The sequence below is a fragment of the Carassius carassius genome, chromosome 46 (genome assembly GCF_963082965.1).
Source record: "Carassius carassius chromosome 46, fCarCar2.1, whole genome shotgun sequence".
In the NCBI taxonomy this organism is placed as follows: domain Eukaryota; kingdom Metazoa; phylum Chordata; class Actinopteri; order Cypriniformes; family Cyprinidae; genus Carassius; species Carassius carassius.
In genome coordinates this window covers 22,294,832-22,319,989 of record NC_081800.1, presented here as the reverse complement: position 1 = coordinate 22,319,989, position 25,158 = coordinate 22,294,832, and the positions used below count along the sequence as shown (strand labels likewise).

The 25,158-nt window shown below is 40.7% G+C and overlaps 1 protein-coding gene across 3 annotated transcripts in view; it reads left to right on the top strand.

Annotated features, from left to right (window-relative positions):
* LOC132129046 (arf-GAP with coiled-coil, ANK repeat and PH domain-containing protein 3-like) overlaps positions 1-25,158 on the top strand; it is a 76,302-nt gene that overhangs the window by 20,475 nt on the left and 30,669 nt on the right. For all 3 annotated transcript variants that reach the window (XM_059540467.1, XM_059540466.1, XM_059540468.1), the window contains exons 2-4: positions 19,631-19,688; positions 21,866-21,985; positions 23,179-23,232. In XM_059540467.1, coding sequence (XP_059396450.1) covers positions 19,631-19,688; positions 21,866-21,985; positions 23,179-23,232 — 232 coding nt within the window. The remainder of the gene's footprint in view (positions 1-19,630; positions 19,689-21,865; positions 21,986-23,178; positions 23,233-25,158) is intronic.

Below are 25,158 nucleotides of genomic sequence, written 5' to 3'. Positions count from 1 at the left end.
ACCTCAGTTAATGCTCATGTAAATGTTGAAGGCTTTCCCTTCATCAGTGGCATTGATTGCGTCAGTGTTGCATTGATGGCTTCTGAGTCTCAGTAGAGTCTGTGGTTTGCATTTAGGCTCAATGAGGCATGAGGGAACTTCTCTTCCCGCTGTGGGCCTGTTTGCACACTGATGCAAGCTTGATTCCCAAAAGACCTGCTGCCACTTCCAAGACCACTGAATATACACTGTCCACATCCATCAGTGTAATGCCTTCAAAACCTCCTGTGTTGATGTATTTCTTGTTCTTCCAATCAATTACTTAGTTTAATATTTAAACCATTATTTCTGATTCAGTTTCGTCATTCACAGTGCATTATGGAATGAGTAGATAACTTTCTTACAAAAGCTGTTCAAAAGTTTGTAATGTTTAAACTTTTAATTAAATACTTCCCTGAAATTCCACCTGGAAAAGTCTTTCTAGAACAAAGTGGGCGTCCACCGTTGTGCTTGTATAGTCTGCTATGAGTCTCAGTGTGTATAGGATGGACTCCACTAGCTTCCGGTCACGGTGACTGGTGTATGTTGGTTTACATCACATACTATGGAAAGTATATCAACATCCTGGTCCTGGTCCATGGTGACGTCTAGAGCTTATTATTGTACCCAATTTTCAGGAAGCACCTGGAGGTAGGAGAGATGAGCATAACCTGTGACCTGTGACATCGCTCTGGTTTTGTTTGCGCGATTATTTTGGACCGATCATGGTGTCATTATTTGCTCTTCCTAGAATTTGCGAGGAAGCTATAGAACCTCATTCCTTCCACTGATGGAAACCAGAATGACCAGAATGAAGTCTTGGGATGCACAATATATTGGTGCCATGTTGATGCATCTATACTGATTCAGACATTTTTAATGACATTTAAAATTGGCCATTTATCAGTTATTGTCAATAACAAAGATTAACATCTTCAGCTATTTGTGATTTTGCAGTATGTTTTTTCAGTAAAAGAGATGAAATCTCCTAATGAGAATCTTTTTTATACTGTGCATTATAATCGTCGTCATGGCTAAGTTCACTTGTAGCATTTAAAAATGATTGTTTTTAATGTTTTGTTTTTAATTTAAATTATTATTTTTTTAATTATTATTTTAATATCGGCCATTTATCGGTTATTGGCAATAGCATAAAGATTATCGTCTTGTCAGCTGTGAAATTGGTTCCGGGTGGCAAAATCACAGCAATGTGCATTTCAAAAGTCATTGGAGAAAACAAAATACATATTTTTGTGTCCCAGTGAAACTGTTTAACTGCTCAGTTTGTTCTGAGCCCGTTTTAGCAGCTTTTTACAAGATGCATTTCCAGGAAAAAAAACTCCCTGTGTCTGGTATGTTGTTCCAGAGCCCGTCCAAACTACAAGTGCAGCCCACAAAAATGTAAGCTCTTTCCAAATCAATCAGAGCCAAGGATGCTGGAGTGTCAGGAGATTCTTTTATGTGCACGTTTTCTCTTCTTCTTTTTTCTGAGATATGGTCAGAAATGGCATCATAAATCCTCATTCCCTCGTTTTCATTGAGCATTCTCTCTCTCAAATGAGAGTTGGGAGTCTCTTTTGTCCCTCACCCCAGCAGTAACACATTGTGAGGTCTTTTTCCCCAGCCAGCGTCCTCGGTCCATCTCAGCCCAGCCATGAGGAGTGCGTCTGTGTGTGTCTCTCTGCATCTCCATTGACATTTTTGCATGCTGGAGTCACGACAGACCACCCTGAGCTAATATAAACCAGCCCGGCAAGCCTAGATGCTTCACATCCTGAACACTCACTGTCTGCCCTCCGTCTTCGCTCCTGGACCTACATTTGAGTCTGATATTTCACTACATCACGTCCTTGCCCCTAGTGTTATGTCTAGCTGTCACGAACATCTCACATTCCTGATATTCCAAGTTGCTTGACATTTAAATGAAACGCTGCAATGTGGACAAAAAAAATGATCTGAGCGATGTTTTATAAGGAATGTTCACCGAGTGCTTGTCTGTAGTTGTCGGTCTCAGTGGCGGGAACAGAATGCATGGGGGTATTGTGTGAGAATGAAACGCGCGACCTGAAAGGGTTAATTATACCACTTCTTCCCCATGATGGTCTTTGTTTGGTTGCTGGGCCTCATGTCTGAAGTGTCTGTTCCCCATCGGGGGTGTCCTAATCGCAGGCCACATGCAAAGAAAAGGCTGTTGGAGGGCCGTATACTGCAACCGCCAAAAAAACTGCAAATCAATGAGTCTAGCTCAGATTTTTTGCCACAAATTTGCCTTTAATGCGTAAAATGCTGTATCCTGGCACTTTTATTCATTATATAATATCTGTTGATTCATGAGTTAAACACCATATGTAGTTAGTTTTATTAATTTTTATTGTAATATGTTACTTTATAGATATATTTAGAGAGAGAGATATGTGTGTATATAAATATATATATATATATATATTAGTGGTGGGCCGTTATCGGCGTTAACGTGCTGCGTTAACGTGAGACTCTTATCGGGCGATAAAATAAATATCGCCGTTAATCTATTCTCAAAGTTGGGTTGGGAGCTGGGTCTATACTAAGCAAGCTATGATGACTTTCACCTTGATATTTTATATAACGGACTGGCTGAGGGCAGCCTAAAAAGATGCTCAGGACAGTTGACGGGCCACTGCTGCGCATCGTCACGAAAGCTTATCTTTTTCACGTGTTTTAAGCCTTACCGCTTGTCAATTTAAACATTAAAGCATCCAAACACAAGACGTGGAAAAGCTGAACAGAGTAGCTGGTTACTCGCGCGCTGAGTTCGGTGCGCACGAGAGAGAGCCGCGTATCACGGCCAGCGACACTGAACTGAGCTCTGTTCTGTGAAGTTCTCCTCGAAGTCCCTCCTGCACCTGAACGAACAAATACAAATCACAGTTTGAACAAACAAAAAGATGTGAAAGAGCCCAATTCAGTACTCGCGGTGTTCTGGTGTTCTGGTGTTCAGGGCTCACGCAGAGAGAGGCGTCTCAAAACACTTGAACATCGAATTTGCTTCTTTTTGCTCTTGTGCCGACAAATACATACAAAATATGTCAAAATATCCACCTTGGAAATTATGCTCAAAAACTGTCAGTTATTACTTAAGTGAAAGTAAACATTTGAGGAAAAAAATGGGATGTGTGTTATATTGGATGCGTTCATCGTCTCTTAAAGTGACCGCGCCTAATTTAGCTACTGGCCGCTGTAATATTAATCCAAGAAAATGAAAATGAAAATCACTCACTGCTCTTGACTGAATTACTTTGGAGTTTTAACAGTCAAACCAAAAATTATTCAGACACCAGATATAATTTTTGTTATATATAGCAAAACTGTAATAATGTGAGAAATGTTGAAGGTGTCTGAATAAATGTAGGTTTGATTGTATATTTCATTTTTACATTGAAGAATCTCCAGTGCTATTTTACATTTAATTATTTGGTTTCTGTACCTTAACACCTACAAACTTAAAAAAAACTTAAACATTGTGTAAATAGCACAAATAAATAAAAATAAACGAACATACAAATTAAACAATTTCAAACAGGGCCCACTGGTACAACCTTCACCGGGTCCCCGCTGACCCCAGCTACGGCCCTGCTCACGCCTGTTTCACACATACTCCGTCTGCAATGCGGTCCGTGTGCGTTACGTATGTGGTGCAGCACGGACTCGATGTGCTTTCACACAGGACGTGTTTGCAGTCCGCTATTCGGTACGTAAACGATCGCTGCGCTGCTGCAGACGCACCGCTCCTGGAATGCAACTAGAATCCATTAACATTGGTGCATAAAAAAATATGCAACGCATACACACTACAGACGGAGTATGTGTGAAACAGGCATAAGGTTGTTTGCACCTTGCAATTTGGAATTAGTTTACAGTTTTTTCAAGCACTTTGTGATGCATTTTGGAAATAGGAGATGAGACCATTTTCTAATGCACCACCTGGCTTGATAAACCCCTTCTCAAAGACTTACTGTTTGTCAATTTTATTTGGGTAGCACACATATTCTGAATGCCTTCGGCAGAATTCGAATGAGCCATTTTAATCTAGATTAATCTAGATTAATTTCAAGATCAGAGTGAGATTAATCTAGATTTAAAAAATTAATCTATGCCCACCACTAATATACATATATATATTTATATATATATGCGGTCATTACCATATACTTGACACGTCACGGAACTGTAGTGAGCTTGATGTATTGTCTTTTTTCAGGACTTTCTCCTTTCTTTTTCCTGTTTTTATTAGGACCCTGAAAAACACTTTGTCCATTTCACTCGTCATCCACTAATATTATTTCTCATTCGTCACATTACTTAACAGTTTGCTGACATTGCTGGTACCAAACCGTGGGATTTTTTTTACAACACCATGGAAAATGACGCCTGTTGCTAATTTGTCCAGATTGTAGCCTGGCTCAGGAAGGATGACACAGGTCAGTGCTTTGAGTCCGGCTGGCGTCTGTCCCTCTCAACCTCAAAAGACCCAAGCCTGGACTGTGGTTCTGTCTTTCCTCCAGTCAGGCTTAAATCCCAGAGGATTCCCCCATAAGCCCCTGTGCTGGCTTCTTCCAGGGTTTAGCATCGACTTTTGGACAAACATGTAGCAGTAATGAAATCCCACTAGATTGTGACAGAGAATACATGGATAACAGCCTGTGATGGCCGAAAAATAACAAAGCTAGAGCAACAATGAATGGTTTGGTAAAGAAAAAAGTAAAAATTATTCTTTAGCAAATCAAAATTAAAACTTAAAGGGCACCTATTATGCGAAGGCTGGTTAAAACAACCACCCCACAATGCTAAAGATCCATTAGTTGTTTTTGAATCCCCAGAAAACACTTTATCAGAAGTTTAAACTGAAATGGCTTAAAAACACACAATTTCAGCTTGAGAAGATCTGATAATCACAACCAAACAGATGTTTTTTGAAAGAGTATTTGAGGTAATATTTTCTGAGAAAGAATTCTCACATCTCAACAATTTTAATGTGTATAAAAGCTATCCAGCATTTACAGAGATGGGTCAGCAAAAAAAAAAAAAGGGAAGTTATTTCATCATATAGTCACTACAAACACCGTATGAAGAATTCCTTTCTCTGGAACATAAAATAAGATGTTTAGCAGAATGTTCATGCTGCTAATTTTCAGAAAATGGAAGTGAATGGAGACTCAGCAAAGCATCATAATATTCCAAGTTTTCTGAATTCATATGACGGCTTAAAGTTGTGTAACATCTACTTTTATGGTGCTTTTCTGTTTTTTATTTTTTTCTTATATGAAAATCATGGGCTTGGAATGATTTTATCAGTCTTTGGGACTCTGGTTTAGACTATAGTCGTTGTTGGCTAAACTTTATTTTTTATTGTTTTAAACACTACAGACGCACAGAAACTAAACCATCATATTTTCTTTTTCCATAAGCTCAGAAACTTTTGTTTGTTTTATATTAACTCCATAAATCCATTTGACACATTCGTGTTTGAATACTTAAATTTACCACTGTAATATAGAGCATTTACTAGTGTAAAAACTTCTAAGTCTCTGCTGAAGAGACGTGTGTTAGTTAAGACTGTCTATCAACATCTCTGATTATACTCTAGTCATGTTGAGGGATGGTTTGGGCAGCTGCTCTCTCTCCAGGGGTCAGAGGTCAGGCTGGAGTAACAGGGTCACGCTGCGATTTTTGGTTGCATCAAAGCCCATTGGTGGCCTGCAGTCATTGGCTGTTTAGGTAAATTACTTGAATAGCATCCATTGCTTCAAATGATGTTGACAGTGAAATAGTTAAAATAGCTTCTTGGTTTATTTTTGCACCAGTAATTTTCAGAAGAGCCAAGAATTTATTGCACTACTTTTTTTAGCAGCGTGTTTCAGAAAAGCTGCATCAGTTTGAGCCATAGAATGAAGTGTGCCTCTTTAGCAGTTTTGGTTCATTGTTTTTTCAAAGTAGAAATGTTAACTTTTTTGTTTCCTATGGACAGTACTGGAAATTATGTGAAAGTAAATGGTGTCTTAACCATACTTGACTTTTGAATTTTATGAATGATTATTTTAGGTTCAAGTGTGTGTAAGGATTTGGAAACAAGCAGAGTACTGCTGTTTCTAAAGCATGCAGTGCCATTTGCTGTTCAAAATTAAGCTCCGAATCGACTCGAGAAAGAATCGCGATTCATTCGGAAAATCTCAGAATCGATGCGGAATCACGATGCATTGATTTATTTTCCCAGCTCTAGTTAAAAGTGTCTGCCCATTTTTTTCATCTGCCTTTGTTCCATAAGGAATTATTTTCATTCATTTTTCTCATAGGCATTAATAAAAAATTATTTTTTGGAAAAGTTGTAAATCATGAATCAAACAAGCCACCTGAAAAAGACATAATCAAATTAAATAGATAGTTTTCTATTTCTCCATTGATTTTTAATGATGATGATTTATTTAGTGTAAAGCAAACCATATATTTTATTGCGAAATATGCATTTGTATATGCTGATATTTAAGTGGTTTGAGAATGTTGGAGTGGGCAGAGACTAAAGAGTTCTTTTGTCACAGTTTTTGTTTTGATTCTCTGATTGGTGGACATTTCACTGCAGAATCATAGTTAATGTAGATTTTCATTAAATATTGCAGTGGCAAATGTGATAATTTTAATAACAAGTAGAAATAATGCAGGCTGGTGGCTTTAAGAAATGCATATACAGTACCATTGATTCATAGATCATAGTAGGTTTGTCTTTTAAATGTTTCAAATTATCATTCAAAATCAATTCCTCTATGGAGAAAGTGAATTGAATTGAATTTCTAGGACTCAACTGTTGCTGTTTATAGTCATTTGTGTGTAATCATAATTTCTGATTTCTTCGGCGTTGTTCTCCCGGTTTTCTGCCATTGATTCGGTCAGGTTAGTTTGTAATTATCCCTGCAGAACCCACTGTGGTCTGGTGTTCAGTGGCCGAGCGACAGGAAGTGACCCAGAGCCTTCTGCCAGTGCTGCTCAGAGAGGGGTGGCAGAACATTCCTCCAGCGACGGTTGTGAAGAGACTGTGTCTCAGCTCCGTCTGATAACATGCTGTGAGCTGTGTGGGGTTGTGTTAGGGCTGTCTTTCCAAGCCAATTTGAGAAGTGAATCATTGCATTTCATTCGCTGCAATAAGTAGCTCTGACTGCTCTTCAGGTCAAGTATTCATCAGACTTTTCTTTGAAGACGACATCCGCCAAGCTGTTTCAATTTGCAGCCAGTTTCTATGTAGATAGCTAGCTGTTTGAATAAGACCACCTTCGAGTCATATACGGAGTCCAAAGCAGCACTTCAAATTTCTTGTATCGACGCCCCATGGAAGAGAGGGGTGGAGAGAGCAGTAGCTCATTATCATTTAAAGAGACATGCACCAAAACGGGTCGCTGTGAACAGTGCTGATCTTGACAAGATAACAAGGGTGTTGTTTTACACGACCATTGAGGAATTTTAACAAAAGTATGTTGCAGACATTTCATGAAAACCCTAAAGAATCATATTAACTTGTGGAATGGGCATCTGATGTCCCCTTTAAGATGTTTTTAACTTGTGACATCTTCATGACAGTTGGGCACTTTTCACTCTTCACTGAGAATATTTTTACTTGTTCTTTAAATTCACGTTGAATATAATTGATCTTTTGTGAAAATAGTATCACAGTAGGGGGAAAACTAGCCATACAACCAGGGTTTATTTATTTATGCGTTTCATTTCAAAAAGCTAAGCTACTTCTAAATAATTTTTAAAATAAGTAAAGTTTCCCACAGAGTTCGGGTGTGTATCAGATGGAGTTGAATCACTGAATGACTTCTGATGTTTGTGTCATCAGGAGTGTTGGCCTCATCTGCTCTGGCCTTAGTTAAATCTCCCACACTGCACTGCACAAACCCCTCGGCCCTGGACACATTAGCACCTCAGCACGTCTGGAGACACTTTGTGACATCACCTCTCAGACAGCAACAGCTTTTTGGCAGGACGGTGTCCAATAAAGAGAGGACTGCTGTGTTTTCTCACACATGATCCTCGCAGGCCGGTTTCGGAGCGGCGCATAGGGAATTGTTTGCACGCACACGCCAGCTGGGTTCACTTTGCCCTGCCAGAATACACCTAAACACAGATAACTCATGGTGTATCTGGCCATGGTGGCCTTGTGGGGTCGGCGTTGAGGAGGGGTCCGGGTCGGCCGCTCTCCTCTCTTATGCTCATGACACATTCTGATGCTTGACTGCATGCTGACCCCTACAAAACCAACACACATTCGCTGAGAGATGTCTGCGAGCTGACGTCTCCAATGAGCTGAACAGCCCTGTCTGCTTTTGGCCCGTCCTCCACACGCCACACACCCATAAAGCAGGCTAGAAAGGAAGCCCGCTTGGGTTAAATCCGTCTGTGGCTTTTTAGGTTCCTACTCACAAGAGACTAAAACCAGACCTGAATTACAAAGCAAACACAGACGTAGGGAGTATACAGCTGCAGAGAAGTAGCGTCACTGATAAATTTTTAAGCAGATAATGTACTCTGTAGTCATTATCACAAAAACGAATTTGCCATAAAGCAAGAATGATACTTGCTATACATTATTTTACTTATTTTTATAATGTTTCCATTCATGCATCATTGCATCCTTGAATGATATCAGAGGATTCAAATAAGTGAAGAAAAACAGCCAATAATGAAGCAAACTGACACAGTCATTAGAAAATATAATGGCTAAACAAAACGTGCATTAAAAACATTTTGATACTAAAAGAAATTGTCTTTTGAAATGTGATTCATTTTAAAAATGTATTCAATGTATATGCACTCTGGACATTGATGCAATCATCGCTCTTTTCTTTCTTTTTTTTCAGTGGCAATGATAGTTATAATTTACCCCCCCCCCCTTACTTTTCAATCAGGAGTATGTAAAAAGTTTTCCCTATATGGTCCACGTCACTATTAATTAATTTATTCTGCATATTGGCCACAATGATGCAAATTCATGGATCATTGTTTATTAATACGCTGACATTGTTCAAAGCAATAGGTAAAAAACATTAAAAATCAAGAATATGTATAAGACTTTTGCAACCAAAATGTGTAATTAAACCACTGTGGAATTAGCCACTAAATTATAATGCATTTTAATATGACCCTAATGTTGCTTTATCAAATAAATTGTGATCGATTCAAAATGTGTTTAAAAAAATAATTAATTTATTTTCTATGCATTTCAAACAAATGTATGTGATATTTTTTTCTTCTTTTTTCTAAATGCTCCAACATAACAATATAAAGTAACAAACCACATTTTAAAACAGGATAAACATATTCACAGAATTTGCTTTAGAATTATAATGCAATTTAATATGCCACAGACTTTTTGTTTATTCACTTTTTCTGCACACTGGCCATGATGATTCAAGTTTTGTTGTGTTTTTGATTATTGGCTATCGATTCGATGACATCACAAAATGTTTAAAGCAGTTAGTAAAGTACATTCGGAAAAAAAAATCATGTTTTCTACACTGTTAAACTAAGAGGAAGTAATTTTTTTGTTTTTATTATACACCAATAAGGCAGTTTAAAAAAAACAATATTTGAAAGCATAATGTGCTTAAAACTTTTGCAATATTCACAATTGTATTTGAATTAATAAATCAACATTAATGGTATAGTAAAGTGCATTATAATTAAATTTTTTCTGCACACTGGTCATGCTAATGCACAATTCACTGTTTTTGGTCAATTGCTGTATAGCTGGAGGCTGCAGGAGAATTAAGGCTTTTACTGAATTTAAAAGGTCCAGACAAGAGCACTAAGAGGCATACAGTCCAAGAATAGACACACACATACAAACACACACACTTCTCTCTGGATGACTCACTCAGACACTCTGTTACAAAAGGACGGTCTCCACTAGAGCACTCTTAGCAATCAATCAATCAATATTCCTCATCATCAGAGTCCCGTGCTGACCTAATCCAGATGAAGACCCTTTTAGCAAATCTGTTTGAAAAGGGGTCTCAATACATGCAGTGAACATTGCTGTTACAATATAAGAATGAAAATACTGTATTCCCTCTGAAGTGTGAGATGTGTCTGAGAATACAGCAGAAACCAGCACTAACAGAGGATGTTGTTCTCAGCTGTTCTTTTGCAAATTAGCGAGTCATTTGATAGCGTCCGCTGGAGTGTTTCTCTCATTATGGTGGGCTCCCGGAGGATGAGGAACGTGCCCCTGTCAGCTGGTACCTTCTGGCAAATACGTCAAGGTCAATAATTTAGTTCACACACCAGCCATTAGTAGGACTTGCAAATATATGTGTATTTTCATGAAATTCATTACGTATTGTCAGATGGCTTCAACTCTGGCCACTGTTTATGCGTTTTTTTTGTCCTGTAAACATCTTGGATTTGTTGACTTTGTGCAAGCATTGTTCAGACCGTCCATGTTAATTCTGGATTGATTTGAGTGATATAAACAAACCCTGTTTCCCTTTCAAGGGAACTTCGAACTGCGTCCTCTGAGGGGACACTATGGGGAACACCTCGTCGTGACCCGTGTCTGAAGCATACTTTGAAAAACGCCAACGTGTTGGCCGGCGACAGCCTCTGACGTCACTACCAGCGCGACTATAAATACGCGCCCGTAGGACCCGTCACTATCTTCTTCGTCTTCAGTTGACTGTTTTGTTTGAAGCGTGCATCTGAGAAACGACCAAAACGGTAAGAGCGATCTATTACTGTTTTCATCATGGCTTCCACTAGCAAGGCGTTTAGACAGTGTGTGCATCCGTGTCAGCGTTATCTGACACCCGATGACACGCACACTCTTTGCGTCTCTTGTTTGGGCGAAGAGCACGCGCGCGATGTCCTTGAGGGGGCGGTCTGCGTGCACTGCGAGCGTTTCTCTCTGAGAAAGCTCCACTCTCGTTTGTCTCTCTTTTCGAGGAAAGAGGGACAGCCATCTGGATCCCGCGGCTCAGGTCCCGCCGTTGCCGAGGCACGGAGGAGAATGAGCTCGTGGGGATCACAAATGGATCTCGCTGAGGAGTGTAGAGAGGGACCTTCCTTTTCACACTCTCTGGCGGCGAACGAGAGCGAACTTCGGGAGGCAGATGTGGTATCATTAACCCATTCTGACACTGAAGTTAGTGCTCTGCTGGGTTCTACCCAGGAAGAGCAGGAGATGTCTGAGAGTGGTGAAGAAGCTGAGGCTGAGCCTTCTCAATCCTCCTGTCCCGCGTATGAGGAGCTGTTAGAGGTTATGGATCGCGCCACGGCAAAATTAGATTTGCCATGGAAGCGTGCCAGCAAGGTGGCGCCACGAGGTCGCCTTGCTGAGCGGTACTTGTCTGACCATAGCCCTCCAGCCCAGGTGAGCCTTCCATTCTTGCCTGACTTACATGCAGAAGTCGAAAAGGAATGGAAGAGGCCGTTTTCCTCTCGCATCCACCGGTTTCAGCATACGAGCTATGCTAATATCGAGGGCTTGCATGAGAATGGCTATGAGAGGATGCCCCCTGTAGAAGAGACGCTGGCTTGCTATCTCTCTGTGGGGCAAACATCCTCTCTTAAATCTCCCGCTTTGCCATCTAAGCCCCTCCAAGATACATCCCGCTTAAATGGCAGGTCATACGCGGCAGCCGGTCAGGCTGTGGCTTCACTGCACACGATGGCGGTGCTCCAGGCCTACCAGGCTGACCTGCTGAAGGACCTGGATACAGGTGAGGGCCTTTCACCTGACCAGGTAGCCGAGCTGCGCCGCACCACAGACCTCTCTCTCCGAGCTACCAAGCAGGCCGCCTCCGCCATGGGCAGGTCTATGGCGGCCATGGTGGTGACGGAGAGACATCTGTGGGTGAACCTGGCTGACATCGGGAAGGAAGAAAGGGGGTTTCTTCTCGATGCTTCGGTCTCGCCTTCTGAGCTTTTTGGTACCTCCATCGAGATGGTGGTCGGGAAGTTCAGGGAGGCAAGGGCGCGCTCAGCGGCCTTTAAATCCTTCATTCCACGAAGGTCCAGGTCCGAGCCCGAGCAACTCAGGGGTCCTGGCTCATCTCGATCTGAGGGTCGTAGAGGGGCGCAGAAGGCTAGTGTTGCGGCTCGCGCTCCTCCCCCGCCTAAGGGCAGGGGCAAGAGGAACCGCGGGTCACGGAGCGGTAAGCAGGGTCTGAGGGACGTGATTCGGACGAGGCAGCGTCCTCGCCCGGGTCAGAGCGGTAGTATGACCTAGTAGCTCCGGATGTTTTTAACCTCTGTTTTTAACCTCTGTTTTTTGTCCTCCCCTGCCTAATTCCCCTGTAGCCACCAGCTTCCACCTGATCGAGGTTAGGTGGACGGTGCTGGTGGTTATATGTCTACTAACAATCTCTGTGAGTTTCCTTACAGTAGCTAGGTGGCCAAAGAATTGGCACAGCACTGCAGGGAATTCCATAGATGTCCGGCTAGAGGACGCAGTGTCTCGTTCCCTCTCAGGGAACCATGGTTACATTCGTAACCTGAGACGTTCCCTTTCAAGGGAACTTCGAACTGCGTCCTCTGAGGGGCCGCCTGGCGAGGTGATGCTCCCCTCGCCTAGAAAAGAGGGTTGGAGCTCACCGCTCCCGTGCGATCCAGCGCCTCTGCGATGCTTGGGAACCTCTCTGTACACACGCTTGCCTGTGTACTTTCTCAAAGCCACATAATGGTCAGTGTGCACGTTAACGCTTTGCGCACTGTCTGAAATCCACGTAAAGTGGTAAGTGTGCACGCAAGACTCTGCGCACTTTCTGAAATCCACATAAAGTGGTAAGTGTGCACGCAAGACTCTGCGCACTTTTCTAAAATCCTGTATGGTAAGGGTTACGCGCTCCGCTTCGTTCCCTTTCTTGGGATGATTCGCCCCCGGTGTTCCTTGGGCTTCATCCAACCAGTGTGTATTTGTTATGCACCTCAAGCATCGCTTCCCTCAACATGAGGGGCTGGGTGGTCTCCCTGGAGATTTGGCTCCCACATACTGTGCGTCTCCACTAAATAGCATATTGTGGTTTTCAGATAGTAGGCTTCACCAGGTCTCTCTGAAGGTGAGCTCCCACGTTCGGTGGTCGCCAGGTAGTAGGCCTCACCAGGCCTCCCTGGAGATTTAGCTCCCACATACTATGCGTTTCCACGGAATAGCATGTTGTGGCTTTTTTCAGATAGTAGGCTTCACCAGGTCTCTCTGAAGACGAGCTCCCACATACTGTGGTTGCCAGGTAGTAGGCCTCACCAGGCCTCCCTGGAGATTTAGCTCCCACATATTGTGCGTTCCACTAAATAGCACATTGTGGTTTTCAGATAGTAGGCTTCATCAGGTCTCTCTGAAGACGAGCTCCCACATACTGTGGTTGCCAGGTGGTAGGCCTCACCAGGCCTCCCTGGAGATTTAGCTCCCACATATTGTGCGTTCCACTAAATAGCACATTGTGGTTTTCAGATAGTAGGCTTCATCAGGTCTCTCTGAAGACGAGCTCCCACATACTGTGGTTGCCAGGTGGTAGGCCTCACCAGGCCTCCCTGGAGATTTAGCTCCCACATACTGTGCGTTTCATAAAGAAAATACGAGCTCCCGCGATTTGTGGTTGTCAGGTGGTAGGCCTCACCAAGCCTCCCTGGAGTTGAGTTCCATATTGCTTTCAGTTTCCACTGAGGTGGTTATCTGGTAACAGATAGTAAGCCTCTCTAGGCCTCTCTGTAGATGAACTCCCACATATTGTGGTTATCAGGTAGCAGGCTTCACAGGCCTCTCTGAATGTGAGCTCCCACATACTGTGGTTGTCAGGTAACCTTTCAGTACACACGCTTGCCTGTGTACTTTCTCAAATCCACGTAAAGTGGTAAGTGTGCACGCAAGACTCTGCGCACTTTCTGAAATCCACGTGAAGTGGTAAGTGTGCACGCAAGACTCTGCGCACTTTCTAAAATCCTGTATGGTAAGGGTTACGCGCTCCGCTTCGTTCCCTTTCTCGGGATGATTCGCCCCGGTGTTCCTTGGGCTTCATCCAACCGGTGTGTACTTATTGTACACCCCAAGCCCCCTCAACTTGGGGGGGCTGTGTGGGCAATTCTCGGGTAGTTCAGCAGCACCCCCCTTTTCTGAAAGGGTCACCTATGAGCATGCTGCTCGGAGCTCGGAGTCTTCCTCTCTTGGGAGACTGATTCCCGGTTCTTCAGAGCGCTCCAGTACCACATACTGTTTGAGACGCTCTGTGAGAGCAGGCATCCTGCTGAGGCAGGGGCTGAGGCCTCCAATTGCTCTGCTCCCGGGCCATTCTTCTACGAGCTGCTCTGACAGAGTCCCACGAGAACCCCTCCTTAGAACAGTATTTTAAATCCATGTTATGGTAAGTGTGCACGGGAGTCTTTGCGCACTTTCTAAAATCCACATTGTGGTAAGTTCGCACGCTAGTCTCTGCGTTCTTTCTAAAATCCCTAGATGGTAAGGGCTTCGCGCTGCTGCTTCGTGCCCTTTTCTTGAGTTGGTTTAAGCCCCGTTCATCTTGGGCACCACTCCACCTAGGTATCCTCGGATACCTATCTAGAACAGGGCGCCGCTACTAGAGTGCTGTAGGGACAGCCCTTTCGGCAGGTTTTTGCGAAAGCTAGCAGTAGCCCCTGTGTGACAGGCAAAGACTTGGTAGAGGGAAGTGCCAGGCTCTTAGCCGTATCCCTTTAAAGGAATCTCCGTGATTCCAAGCCTTTAGCTCTACCCCGGGCCAAGGCCCTACAGGATAAGTTGGGTATGTAGCTTAGGCCTTTGGCCGTAAGGGATAATGTCATAAGGCAGCCGTCAGACCGTCCCAGGGGCGACTCCCGGTGAAGAGAAAAGCGGTAGAGTTGGTACTTAGTGTTTGCCATGATTCTGGTCTGCACTCCCCTCAGCATGGCGGCGTGGGTATACTGTTCCCCATAGTGTCCCCTCAGAGGACGCAGTTCGAAGTTCCCTTGAAAGGGAACGTCTCAGGTTACGAATGTAACCATGGTTCCCTGAGAGGGAACGAGACACTGCGTCCTCTAGCTCCCTGCCATGCTTCGGACGCAAGCTTCACGAAGAAGATAGTGACGGGTCCTACGGGCGCGTATTTATAGTCGCGCTGGTAGTGACGTCAGAGGCTGTCGCCGGCCAACACGTTGGCGTTTTTCAAAGTATGCTTCAGACACGGGTCACGACGAGGTGTTCCCCATAGTGTCCCCTCAGAGGACGCAGTGTCTCGTTCCCTCTCAGGGAACCATGGTTACATTCGTAACCTGAGACGATTTCTTTTGTCTGGTTTTCAGCAGTGTAGACTGGTTTTGTGGGTGTAGCTCCAGAGCCCTGCCATGCTAGAGGATGTGAAGTCAGCTAGACACTGAGACAGAAGCAAACATGTCTCTGCTGGTTCAGCATCTCAACCTACAACAGCACTCGTGTGTTTTATTGAACAGTCTTCAGTGCTGATCCGTTGTGGTGAACATCTTACCCTCAACAGCACTGTTGCATATATATAGACGGTTTCATCGGGCGCACGCGCCTGGCCCTAAGTTAACTTCCGGTCTGTGTTGTATATATCGGTCTGGCTGCGGAGCCCTCTACAAACACATCAGGAGGTCAGAGAGCTGCTGGAGCTGCCATACTGTCACTCTCCACAGAAACACTCCTCATGAAGTTCATCAAGTTGTGAGCCCTTATATAAACTGGACCTGGGATCGTTGTCAGGGCAGGATTCCCAGAATGAGCAAATGTTTTTCTAGGGATAAAAACTTTATTATGGAGCAGATTATACAAAGAATGAACAAAAACTGTTGAATTCAATGATAAGTAGCACTTTAAATATCTTTGTGACACCATTTAGTGATAGAAGAGTGATTATTCATTTTCTAAAGAAGTGCCTGTCTGTCTAAAACCCGCCACCACTGTGATGCTGGGAGTTTTAGGTGGTTGCCAGACATAACTGTGCAGTTGCAAAGGTGTTTTGAGTGGCTTTTAGGGTATTGCAATGTGGTTACAGGGATGTTCTGGATGCTTTCAAGGCAGTTGTTTAATGGCACAAAAAGTCCCTCTTTTAATGTAAGTTTAGGGGATCTTTTTTTTTTAATCTACAAGACAAAATTGTAAGTCAGTGCTTTGTTACTGTCATGTTAATTCTGGACATATTTGGCACTCGTGTCTCACTTGACATGTTTCATGTAGTGTGTTTTGCAATGATGGTATATCACAAATATAAATAAATAATAATTTCTTACAAAAGTACACATTTTGTGTCTGTGTGTGTGTGCATGCATATATATATATATATACTTATAGTCAGGTGCGACTTATTTATCAAAATTTATTTGACATGAACCAAGAGAAATGAACCAAGAGAAAACATTACCGTCTACAGCCGCGAAAGGGCGCTCTATGCTGCTCAGTGCTCCTGTAGCCTACCACTGAAAACTGTTAACTGAAATATTAACTTAAAGACAACTGAGAAAGACTGAATGCAAACAAAATGCCCCCAAGAAAATCCTATTCTGCAGACTACAAACTGCAGGTAGTAAAATCTGCAGCCGAAAACGGTAATCAAGCAGCAGAAAGAAAGTTTGGAGTGAGATAGAAACTTGTGAGGGACTGGTGTAAAACAGAGGTTACTCTAAAGGTCCTTTCACACTGGACGCGATTTTGACGCGCGAATAATTCGCGCGATGGTATTATTTTTTGATCAGCGGTTTGTGTAATGAGTGCTTTCACACCGAACGCGAATGTGCTGAGGCGAAAAAACGCCTTTATTTTTTTCGCTTCAATGTCGATTTTTTTTTACTTTTGAGGCGACAAAAAAGGCTTCATCTGAGTCTCATTGGCCTGTCATTGCCCGTCAAAGTGTCAGAATATTTGAGATGACTAATCAAATCAAAGAAGGCGGGCTTTGTGTTCACAGACGCTGCAGAGCGCGAATTTTAGCAGTAGTTCTATGGGCTGATGTTTTTAAGAGGACAGCTCACCTTAAGCAGACTGCCAGACACTGCTCCGGATCAATTGGTTCCCTGACGTTTGTGGTTTGTCTCGTCAGATGTGGTGCCACTATCTGAAGGAGCTCCTCGAATTGTCCCACAGACATCCGAAAGTAAGTGTGGAACCGGCCATGATAAAGTTTTAGCTCCTGTACAAGATTGGCATACTCCCCTTCAGACTCTGTTGTTTAGGACTGGGTGCACCCAAAACCTTCTTTTCTGTCTTTTAAAGAAAATGAAAAGCTCGTCTTCACTGGATGATGATGTTGAAGTGTCCATTTTCTCAACTGTCGGCGCGAAAGTTTTGGAATGTTGAAGCTCTCTGAACGTCACAGACATCGCAAATTCGCGTCGCGGCTGATGTGAATGGTTTTGACGCGAACTATTCGCACGCGAACTATTCGCTTTTTCGTTTCGCTTTTTCGTTACGCATCCGGTGTGAAAGGGCCTTAACTCTAATGAAATTTGTTCAATAAATTAAGTTAATATTTCAGTTAACAGTTTTCAGTTGTTTTCAGTGGTAGGCTACAGTAGCACTGAGCAGCATAGAGCACCCTCTCGTGGCTGTAGACGGTAATGTTTTCTTGGTTTCTTTGGTTCTTGGTTCTAAACAAATGCGACTTATAGTCCAGTGCGACTTATATATGTTTTTTCCTTGTCATGACGTATTTTTTTGGACTGATGCGACTTATACTTAGGTGCGACTTATAGTCCGAAAAATACGGTGTGTGCATATATATTAGGGCTGCACGATATTGGGGAAAAAATGACATTGCGATATTTTATTTTTCTGCGATATATATTGCAATATGAAATCTAATCAAATTTTTTCTTACAAACAAAAATGGGGTGAGCACACTTTCATTTTAAATTATTTAAACATCGACACCATCGTGTCAATTGATTAATATGCGCGAGGGAGAGAGAGCAAGACAGCGCTCGTGTTGTTTGAAGATGATGAGCGTGCGGCCAGAGCTCGTGCTCTCGCTGTCTCTCTCTCGCGCTCTCTCTCTCGCGCTTTCTCTCTCTCTCTCTCTTTTTCTCTCTCTCTCTCTCTCGCGCTCTCGCGCGCTCTCTCTCGAGCGCTCTCTCTCGAGCTCTCTCTCTCGCGCGCTCTCTCTCTCTCTGCCCTGTTAAACTGACAGGACTTAAAAACACATGCATAATGTGTTTGATAAACATGATAAACTTTCACTCAATGATGGTTAAGCTGTGCAATTAATCCGCGAGTCACATTCGTCAAGGGGAGCAGCTGGCCCGTACAGTTAATGAATAACGGATCAACTACGACAGCCTACATCGCACATCCTGCGATGTGACTATCGTGGATTCGTACATCGTGATATCGATGCTTAAACGACATATCGTGCAGCCCTAATATATATGTATATATGCATGTCGTTACGCACACACACACACACACACACGTATACATGTACACGGGGGCAGATTTGGACTAGTTACCAGAAGGTCGCCGGTTCGAGTCTGGTGCTGGCAGGAGTTGTAGGTGGATCAGTGCAGCCTCCCTCAAACACGTCACACACAGAGCACAGCGAGAGACAGAGAGATGAAATAGTTCAGATCTCAGTGATAGAGCTTAACGAAAAGCCTGAGGCTTTAAAACAGCCTCACAGTTCAGAGGAAAAGGCTTTCTTATGCAGGAAGACTGCATGATGGAAAAAGGGAGGAGACTGCAACATGTAATTTCGGCACTTCTGAAAAGAGAAGGCCAGATCTGATTGGTCAGTTGTCTTTGCGGAGGATACTGGTGTGTTCAGGTCTCGTCAGGATGACCATAATTACAAGATTAAAGACTTGAACTGTTGAAGCTGCTGTCGTTTTGGTTGGTTTTACATGTCAGAGCTGCCTAAAAAAGGCAAATTGTAATTTGAGAGATATTAAAAGTTTTCACTATTCAGAAGCTCATAATTACAGTAAACCTGATGTTAAAACACCATTAAGTCACACAATGGCTGTGCTTTATTTGCGTATTTGTGTCATGCTACAGTATGCACTAAAAAAAAAGTGTACTTTACTGGCTGTGGGAAAGAACATCATTTTGAGTGTGCAACCAGACTTTGGAGAAAGTAATACCATCCCGATAAAAGTTTTTTGCATATTGTTTGTGTAGGAATCTCATCTTAGCAATGTCATATTTAATTCATACTACACATTTACATTCATATTAATAAAAACTGCAGTTTCAGCCCTGTTTTTTTTCCCCCTACCTTTTTACAATTAGAAAATCTGGGTCTTCCCTTTTTATTATCCAATTAAATATTTAATTATATATTTATATACTTCAGTTTCACTAAATTGACAAAAAAGCATTGCATTATGAGATACAGTTTTGTATGCAGTGTGATTTGTTTTATACTGCACATTTTAGCAAATAAAGTTTTGGCGAGTGTGCATACTATATACTGCAAATATAGTAAGATTAGTATGACAGGATGATATTGCCAACATTTGAACTCTAACAAACTATTTCGACTGAATACGAAATGAAATGTAGATCCTGTTAATCTGTTTCTTTCTTTGTCATTCATCAAGTTACGATTGTCGAGCCAAAATAATTCACGTCATCATCTGGTTTGTGTTCCAGGGCCAATATTGATGAGGTGGAGACGGAGGTGGTGGAGATCGAAGCCAAGCTTGATAAGGTACAGTAAGGCGCTTTGAAGCTCTCGCTTGACCTTCTAAACCCTGTCAGAGTGAATTTACGCCGTATGGTTGAAAATCACAGCTTAGATTTGTTAGAAATCACATCTAATACCTTCCAAGACTTATGTAGCCAAACACTGACATCAGCTGCTTCCACAACAAGGTCAATCGGTCAACCTCAGGCTTTACGGATCATCAGTGTGCAAATGCTAGTGTAAATCCAGCAGAGAAAGCAGAAAGAACATGTGCAGAACCATGATCAGAAAGGACATTTCTAATATATGAGATTAGAGGAGTGTTGTGGATGAATGTATAGTGATGGTAATCCTACTTAAATGCTGTAATGATTGGCTGGACCTCATCGACAGGACGATCCAATACTGTACTACAGCAGTCTAGTCTAGTGCTCCCAAGACACTAGCTTTTGGGCAGTTGACATGAAGTCAAGGTGTTATTTTATTTTATTTTACACCTGTCACTTTAAAGGTCTTCTTTGGTATTTACTTATTTCTTCCTAAATTATTAAGATTTTAAAACAAATGACTTAAAATTAATATTAGAAACGATTTATTTTTATTTTTATTCATTTTTATGTTTTCATGTTTTGTACGTGGTGCAATTTACTGATTAGCATATATGTATGCATGCAAAGTGTGATATGCATGTTTTTAGGTGCAGTGATGCAGAGAAATGTATTGGTCTCCTCTTATGCATTTGGTTAAGCTGTTTGTCGTTGTTTGGAGTTTCCATGCAACTTAATCATAACAACGTGCAGCTTTTGATAAGTTCAGCAGCACAACAGCTTCAGCACAGAACTATGGTCTCATGGGATTTTTCTCCAAGAAAATGTTGGGGAAGTCGCCCTGAAGAGGAATCTTAGGAAACTTAGACTGGACTAACAGTAAATGATGCATTTCGATCTATTTTTGCACGACAATTTCTTGTAAGTTCTTGCGTCTGGCTGTTCAGATGTGGAGTCTGTGGGTCTGTTCAGCAGCTGTCTAGAACAAGGCTCTCTACGTTTGTTAGTTTAACTCATGAGGAGTGTGGGAAATTAAGAGATTTTTCCCCGAGCTGATATTTTCAGCTGGCTGCGTGTGTGGATGCATTCGAAACGGCAACTGAGGTTAGAAAGAGGAAGATAAAATACAGAAGAAAGAACAATAGAGGAAGAATAAGGAACTAAACATTGGGCTCTGGTTCGGGCTCGACTCTTAACACAGGGACAGACACATGGAGCCCATCTGAGAATGTGTCCCATCAGGCATAAAGCAAACACACAACCACATGTGAGAGCCCTCCGCTGAGTCTGGGATGTGTGGCATGTGTGAAAGTGGGACATTTTTGCCTTGGCTTTTAAATGTGGGAACTAGTATTTGGCACATTAGTGAGGAGAATTACTGCACACATGAGACCGCACCTGCTGTGTGTGTGTGTTTGAGTGATTTCAAGAAATCTTTCAAGTTTTGGTTAACCAAATGTTTATTTAAATGCACTGCATGGATCATTTTGACTCCTCACAGAATTGCGTGAATACAGTAATGAAGTTATAATAAGACCACATGCTCTGTATTATGATTTAGACAACTTTACAGCTTCAGTAACAAGTTTTTTATACTGAAGAATGAATTCTCTTGTTTCCACCTATATATTAAAATTGTAATAAAATGATAAGACACATTTAAGGCTCATTTATAACATAAAAATACTTTTAATTTGTAATTTTTGGAATCTCACTCACTGAATGAATCTTCTGCATGAAGATAAATCAAAATCCCCACCATGAAAGAAACAAAAATATTAGTTTTTAATAGTATTAACTAAACATTGTTAAATATTAGCATTATTAACTAAAAAAAATTATAATTTTAACCAAAGATGGATGGGAAAGTGTACTTTCCATAATAATAAAATCAAAAAAAAAAATATTAAATACTAATTTAAGAATTAAGTAAATGTATAGAATATGAGGTAGTAACGCTCAACATGATCAATATTTCATTAAATAATTGTGTTTTGCTGCTAAATGTCAAGAGGTTTTAATATTCTGCTTCGGCAGCACAGTTGAGGTTGTTTAAGACTTTAAGTTTCTGCTGATAATCTAAAACGCATTATGCATAGATGATTTATTGTGTCTTATGCTAAACTCTTTCTCTCTCTGGTTGTCTTTTGATAGCTGGTAAAGTTGTGTGGTGGTATGATTGAAGCTGGGAAAGCATATGTCACCGCCAACAAGCTCTTTATCAACGGCATCCGTGACCTATCCCAGCAGTGCAAGAAGGACCAGATGATATCGGTAATATTTTATCATATACATGTGTGTGTTTTGTCTATCATTTTGCTTTTATCCTTTCAGATAATGAGGGTCAGAATGGGAATTGTAACGTTGCATTCACACAGGGCTTCGATGTCAGCGCTTGACAGAGGGTGTGTCTGAAGTTTCACGCGAACGTCATTACATTTCTGGTGTTGCATGAATGCGATTGGCTAGCGTCTGCACTAGGGTATTTACACAAGGCGATATGATTGGCTAATGCCTTCGTTGGTGCAAGCAATGCCAGTGACGTGACACAATTTTTTTTATCTATTTTTAATTTAATTATTAATTATATATTAATTACTTTTTTTTATTGCTTTAATTGTTATTTATTATGTGTTATATATTTATATTATTATGGTAATAATTATTGAATAATTAAAAAAAAATTATAATATTAATATCAATGTATTATTTCATTTATTTATTTATTTATTATTTCATTTATTTAATTATTGGAAGTAGGCCTACCATTTATTACAAAAAATAAATAAATTTGCAATAGGCAAATGTATAGAATAGTATTTTGTGTCACTCACTATTTCTTTTGCTCTGATGCTGTAAAAAAAGATTGTAGTCGTTCAAGATTGTTAACAAATCTGTACACAATAAATCACTAGTAATTTTTTTTTTAGATTCTCTGCCCTAGACGTGCGTCTGCTTTTAATTGTGAGCTCTTTACTGGCAGGCTCACTGACATGTGGGCGTCAGACTGCTGTTTTGAGTGTCTCAGACACTCTTTGACCCTGATTAGACATGGATTTAGTCAAAAAGAAGCAGGCCAGGGCTCCTGTACTCTCGCCCTTTCTCTCTGTCAGTAGTGCCAGTAGGGTTAGACTCATTGCCGCCATCTGTAAATGCTGTTAAGAGTCTTTCTGGCTTCTCTTCTCTTGTATCCAACTGACTAATGTTGAGCATCTTATTAAAACCTGCTGCTATTTGCATTTTCCACTGTAAAAACATCTAGTCAGACCAACAATTACATTTCCATTTTGACAAAAGCTGTTGCACGCTCAGCGGGACTTGTTTTCCTTGTCAGACGGACTCTACGTGGATCCAGAATATTAATAGATGTTGATACGAGAACAGACATGAGATTGAATTACCAGTCCCAGATAATGAAAACCTCATTTGAATTATGATGATTGTGAGCTGTTCTTGTGTTTTTACAGGATTGTCTGGAAAAGTGTGGCGAGAGTTTGCAGGAGATTGTCAACTACCACATGGTACGTCTCGTCTTATTCTCACTCGTTTCTCATCCCTCATAATGTCATCATAGCATGAAATGTTCATGTGTTTTCCCTCATGTGTTGCTCTGCTCTGGTGAAGGAAGGTGCGCTGGTTGTGATGTGCGTGAATGATTAATGTGCTACGATGCTGTGAATCATGAATGATCCTCGTGTTGCATGTAAATCATATATGATGCTCTTGTCTGTTGTTGTGAATGCCTTTTCTGGTCATCGGAGATTTTTGCTTCAGGACCTACATTTTACATCTGACATCAAGTGGCAATGCAAAACAGCAGAATTGAACAAAAAAAGATAGATAGATAGATAGATAGATTAGAAACTTTTTTTTATCAATTATTTTTTTAATAAGCTTTATATTGTAGATAAATATAATTCGTTTTTTGCAAAAATACTATACAATTTCATAGTTTTACATGGAAATTTATATGCACATTTGAATAGTTAAAATGTAATTAAAAAATGAAATTTTTAAAAATCATAGTTTTGATGACTTTATTATTTTGTGTGCATAAAAGCAATAATTTACTCAATCATTTTCTTTAAGTGCGTGCACAAACATACACGGCTTATGTTTAATGCCTTAAACCATGTTTATTATCAGACTAATAAACAAATAATAGATGTATATTTTGCTATGCATGTAAATACCTTTTACTTTTAATGTTTGTTTCTGCTATATTTAAAATTTCATATAAACACCTTTTTCTTTTTTTATCTGTAGTACAGATTTCTACATTGTATATTGAATGCATTTCCATCTTACTGAATGGCTTGTTTTTCAGCATCAGAACAGAAAACAGAATTAATAGAATTGAATTATGGAATTTACCTGACTTCTGGATAACGTGTTTATTAAGAATAGGAAGAAATGAAACTGGAAAATCCACAGTGATGTGAAATGCTGTGATATATGTGAAGACGAATGTCTTCGAAAGAAAAAGGGGGGACTAGGGAGTTGTTTGGGAAGTTATGTCATGAGAAAACTTCCTGAACTCTGTATCCAACAATACAGGAATTGTTTGGAAAGTGGGTAAAGGGTTTGTAGGGTGAATAAGAAAATAAGGGGCATTTAGCATGTTGGGTGGATTTGATGAACCCCTCGTTGTTTCAGATTGTCCTAAATCTCGTGCAGAGACAAAAGCCACTAACCCACTGACATATCAGTGTGGTTACTTGACATTTTGCCGTTGTGGGTACAGTAACCTTCTGGTTAGCCCTTCATAGTGTTTTGTAAAGAGAGCAGGAAATGCAGGGGAATTTAGCACAGGAAGAGCACACGCGACAGTAAAGCACAGTCCAGACATCATTCAGCATAGCCACACGCTCTTGACATCCAGAAAAACAGTACAAGACAAGCAGGAAAAGAAAATAGGACACAAACCCATTACCATTAATGCATGAAATAACCTTTCTGTTAATAATAAAATGTATAATAATAATTATTTTTATTGTTGTTGTTGTTATTACATTATTTATAAATGTTTTATTAATTATATATTAAAATAATCAATGAATGTAAATTTAAATTAATAATAAATTAGATTTAAGTAATTAATAGGTAAAATGTATTTATTTTGTATTAAATTAATTTTTATTTTCAAACTTTAATTCATACAAATATATACATTTAAAATGTTATTATTAATTATAATTATTATAATATTTAATACATGTTATTATATTGAATAAATGTAATAATTTAATATATATATATATATATATATAATATGTGTGTGTGTATGTATATATATAGTACAGACCAAAAGTTTGGACACACCTTCTCATTCAAAGAGTTTTCTTTATTTTCATGACTATGAAAATTGTAGATTCACACTGAAGGCATCAAAACTATGAATTAACACATGTGGAATTATATATGGAATTATATACATAACAAAAAAG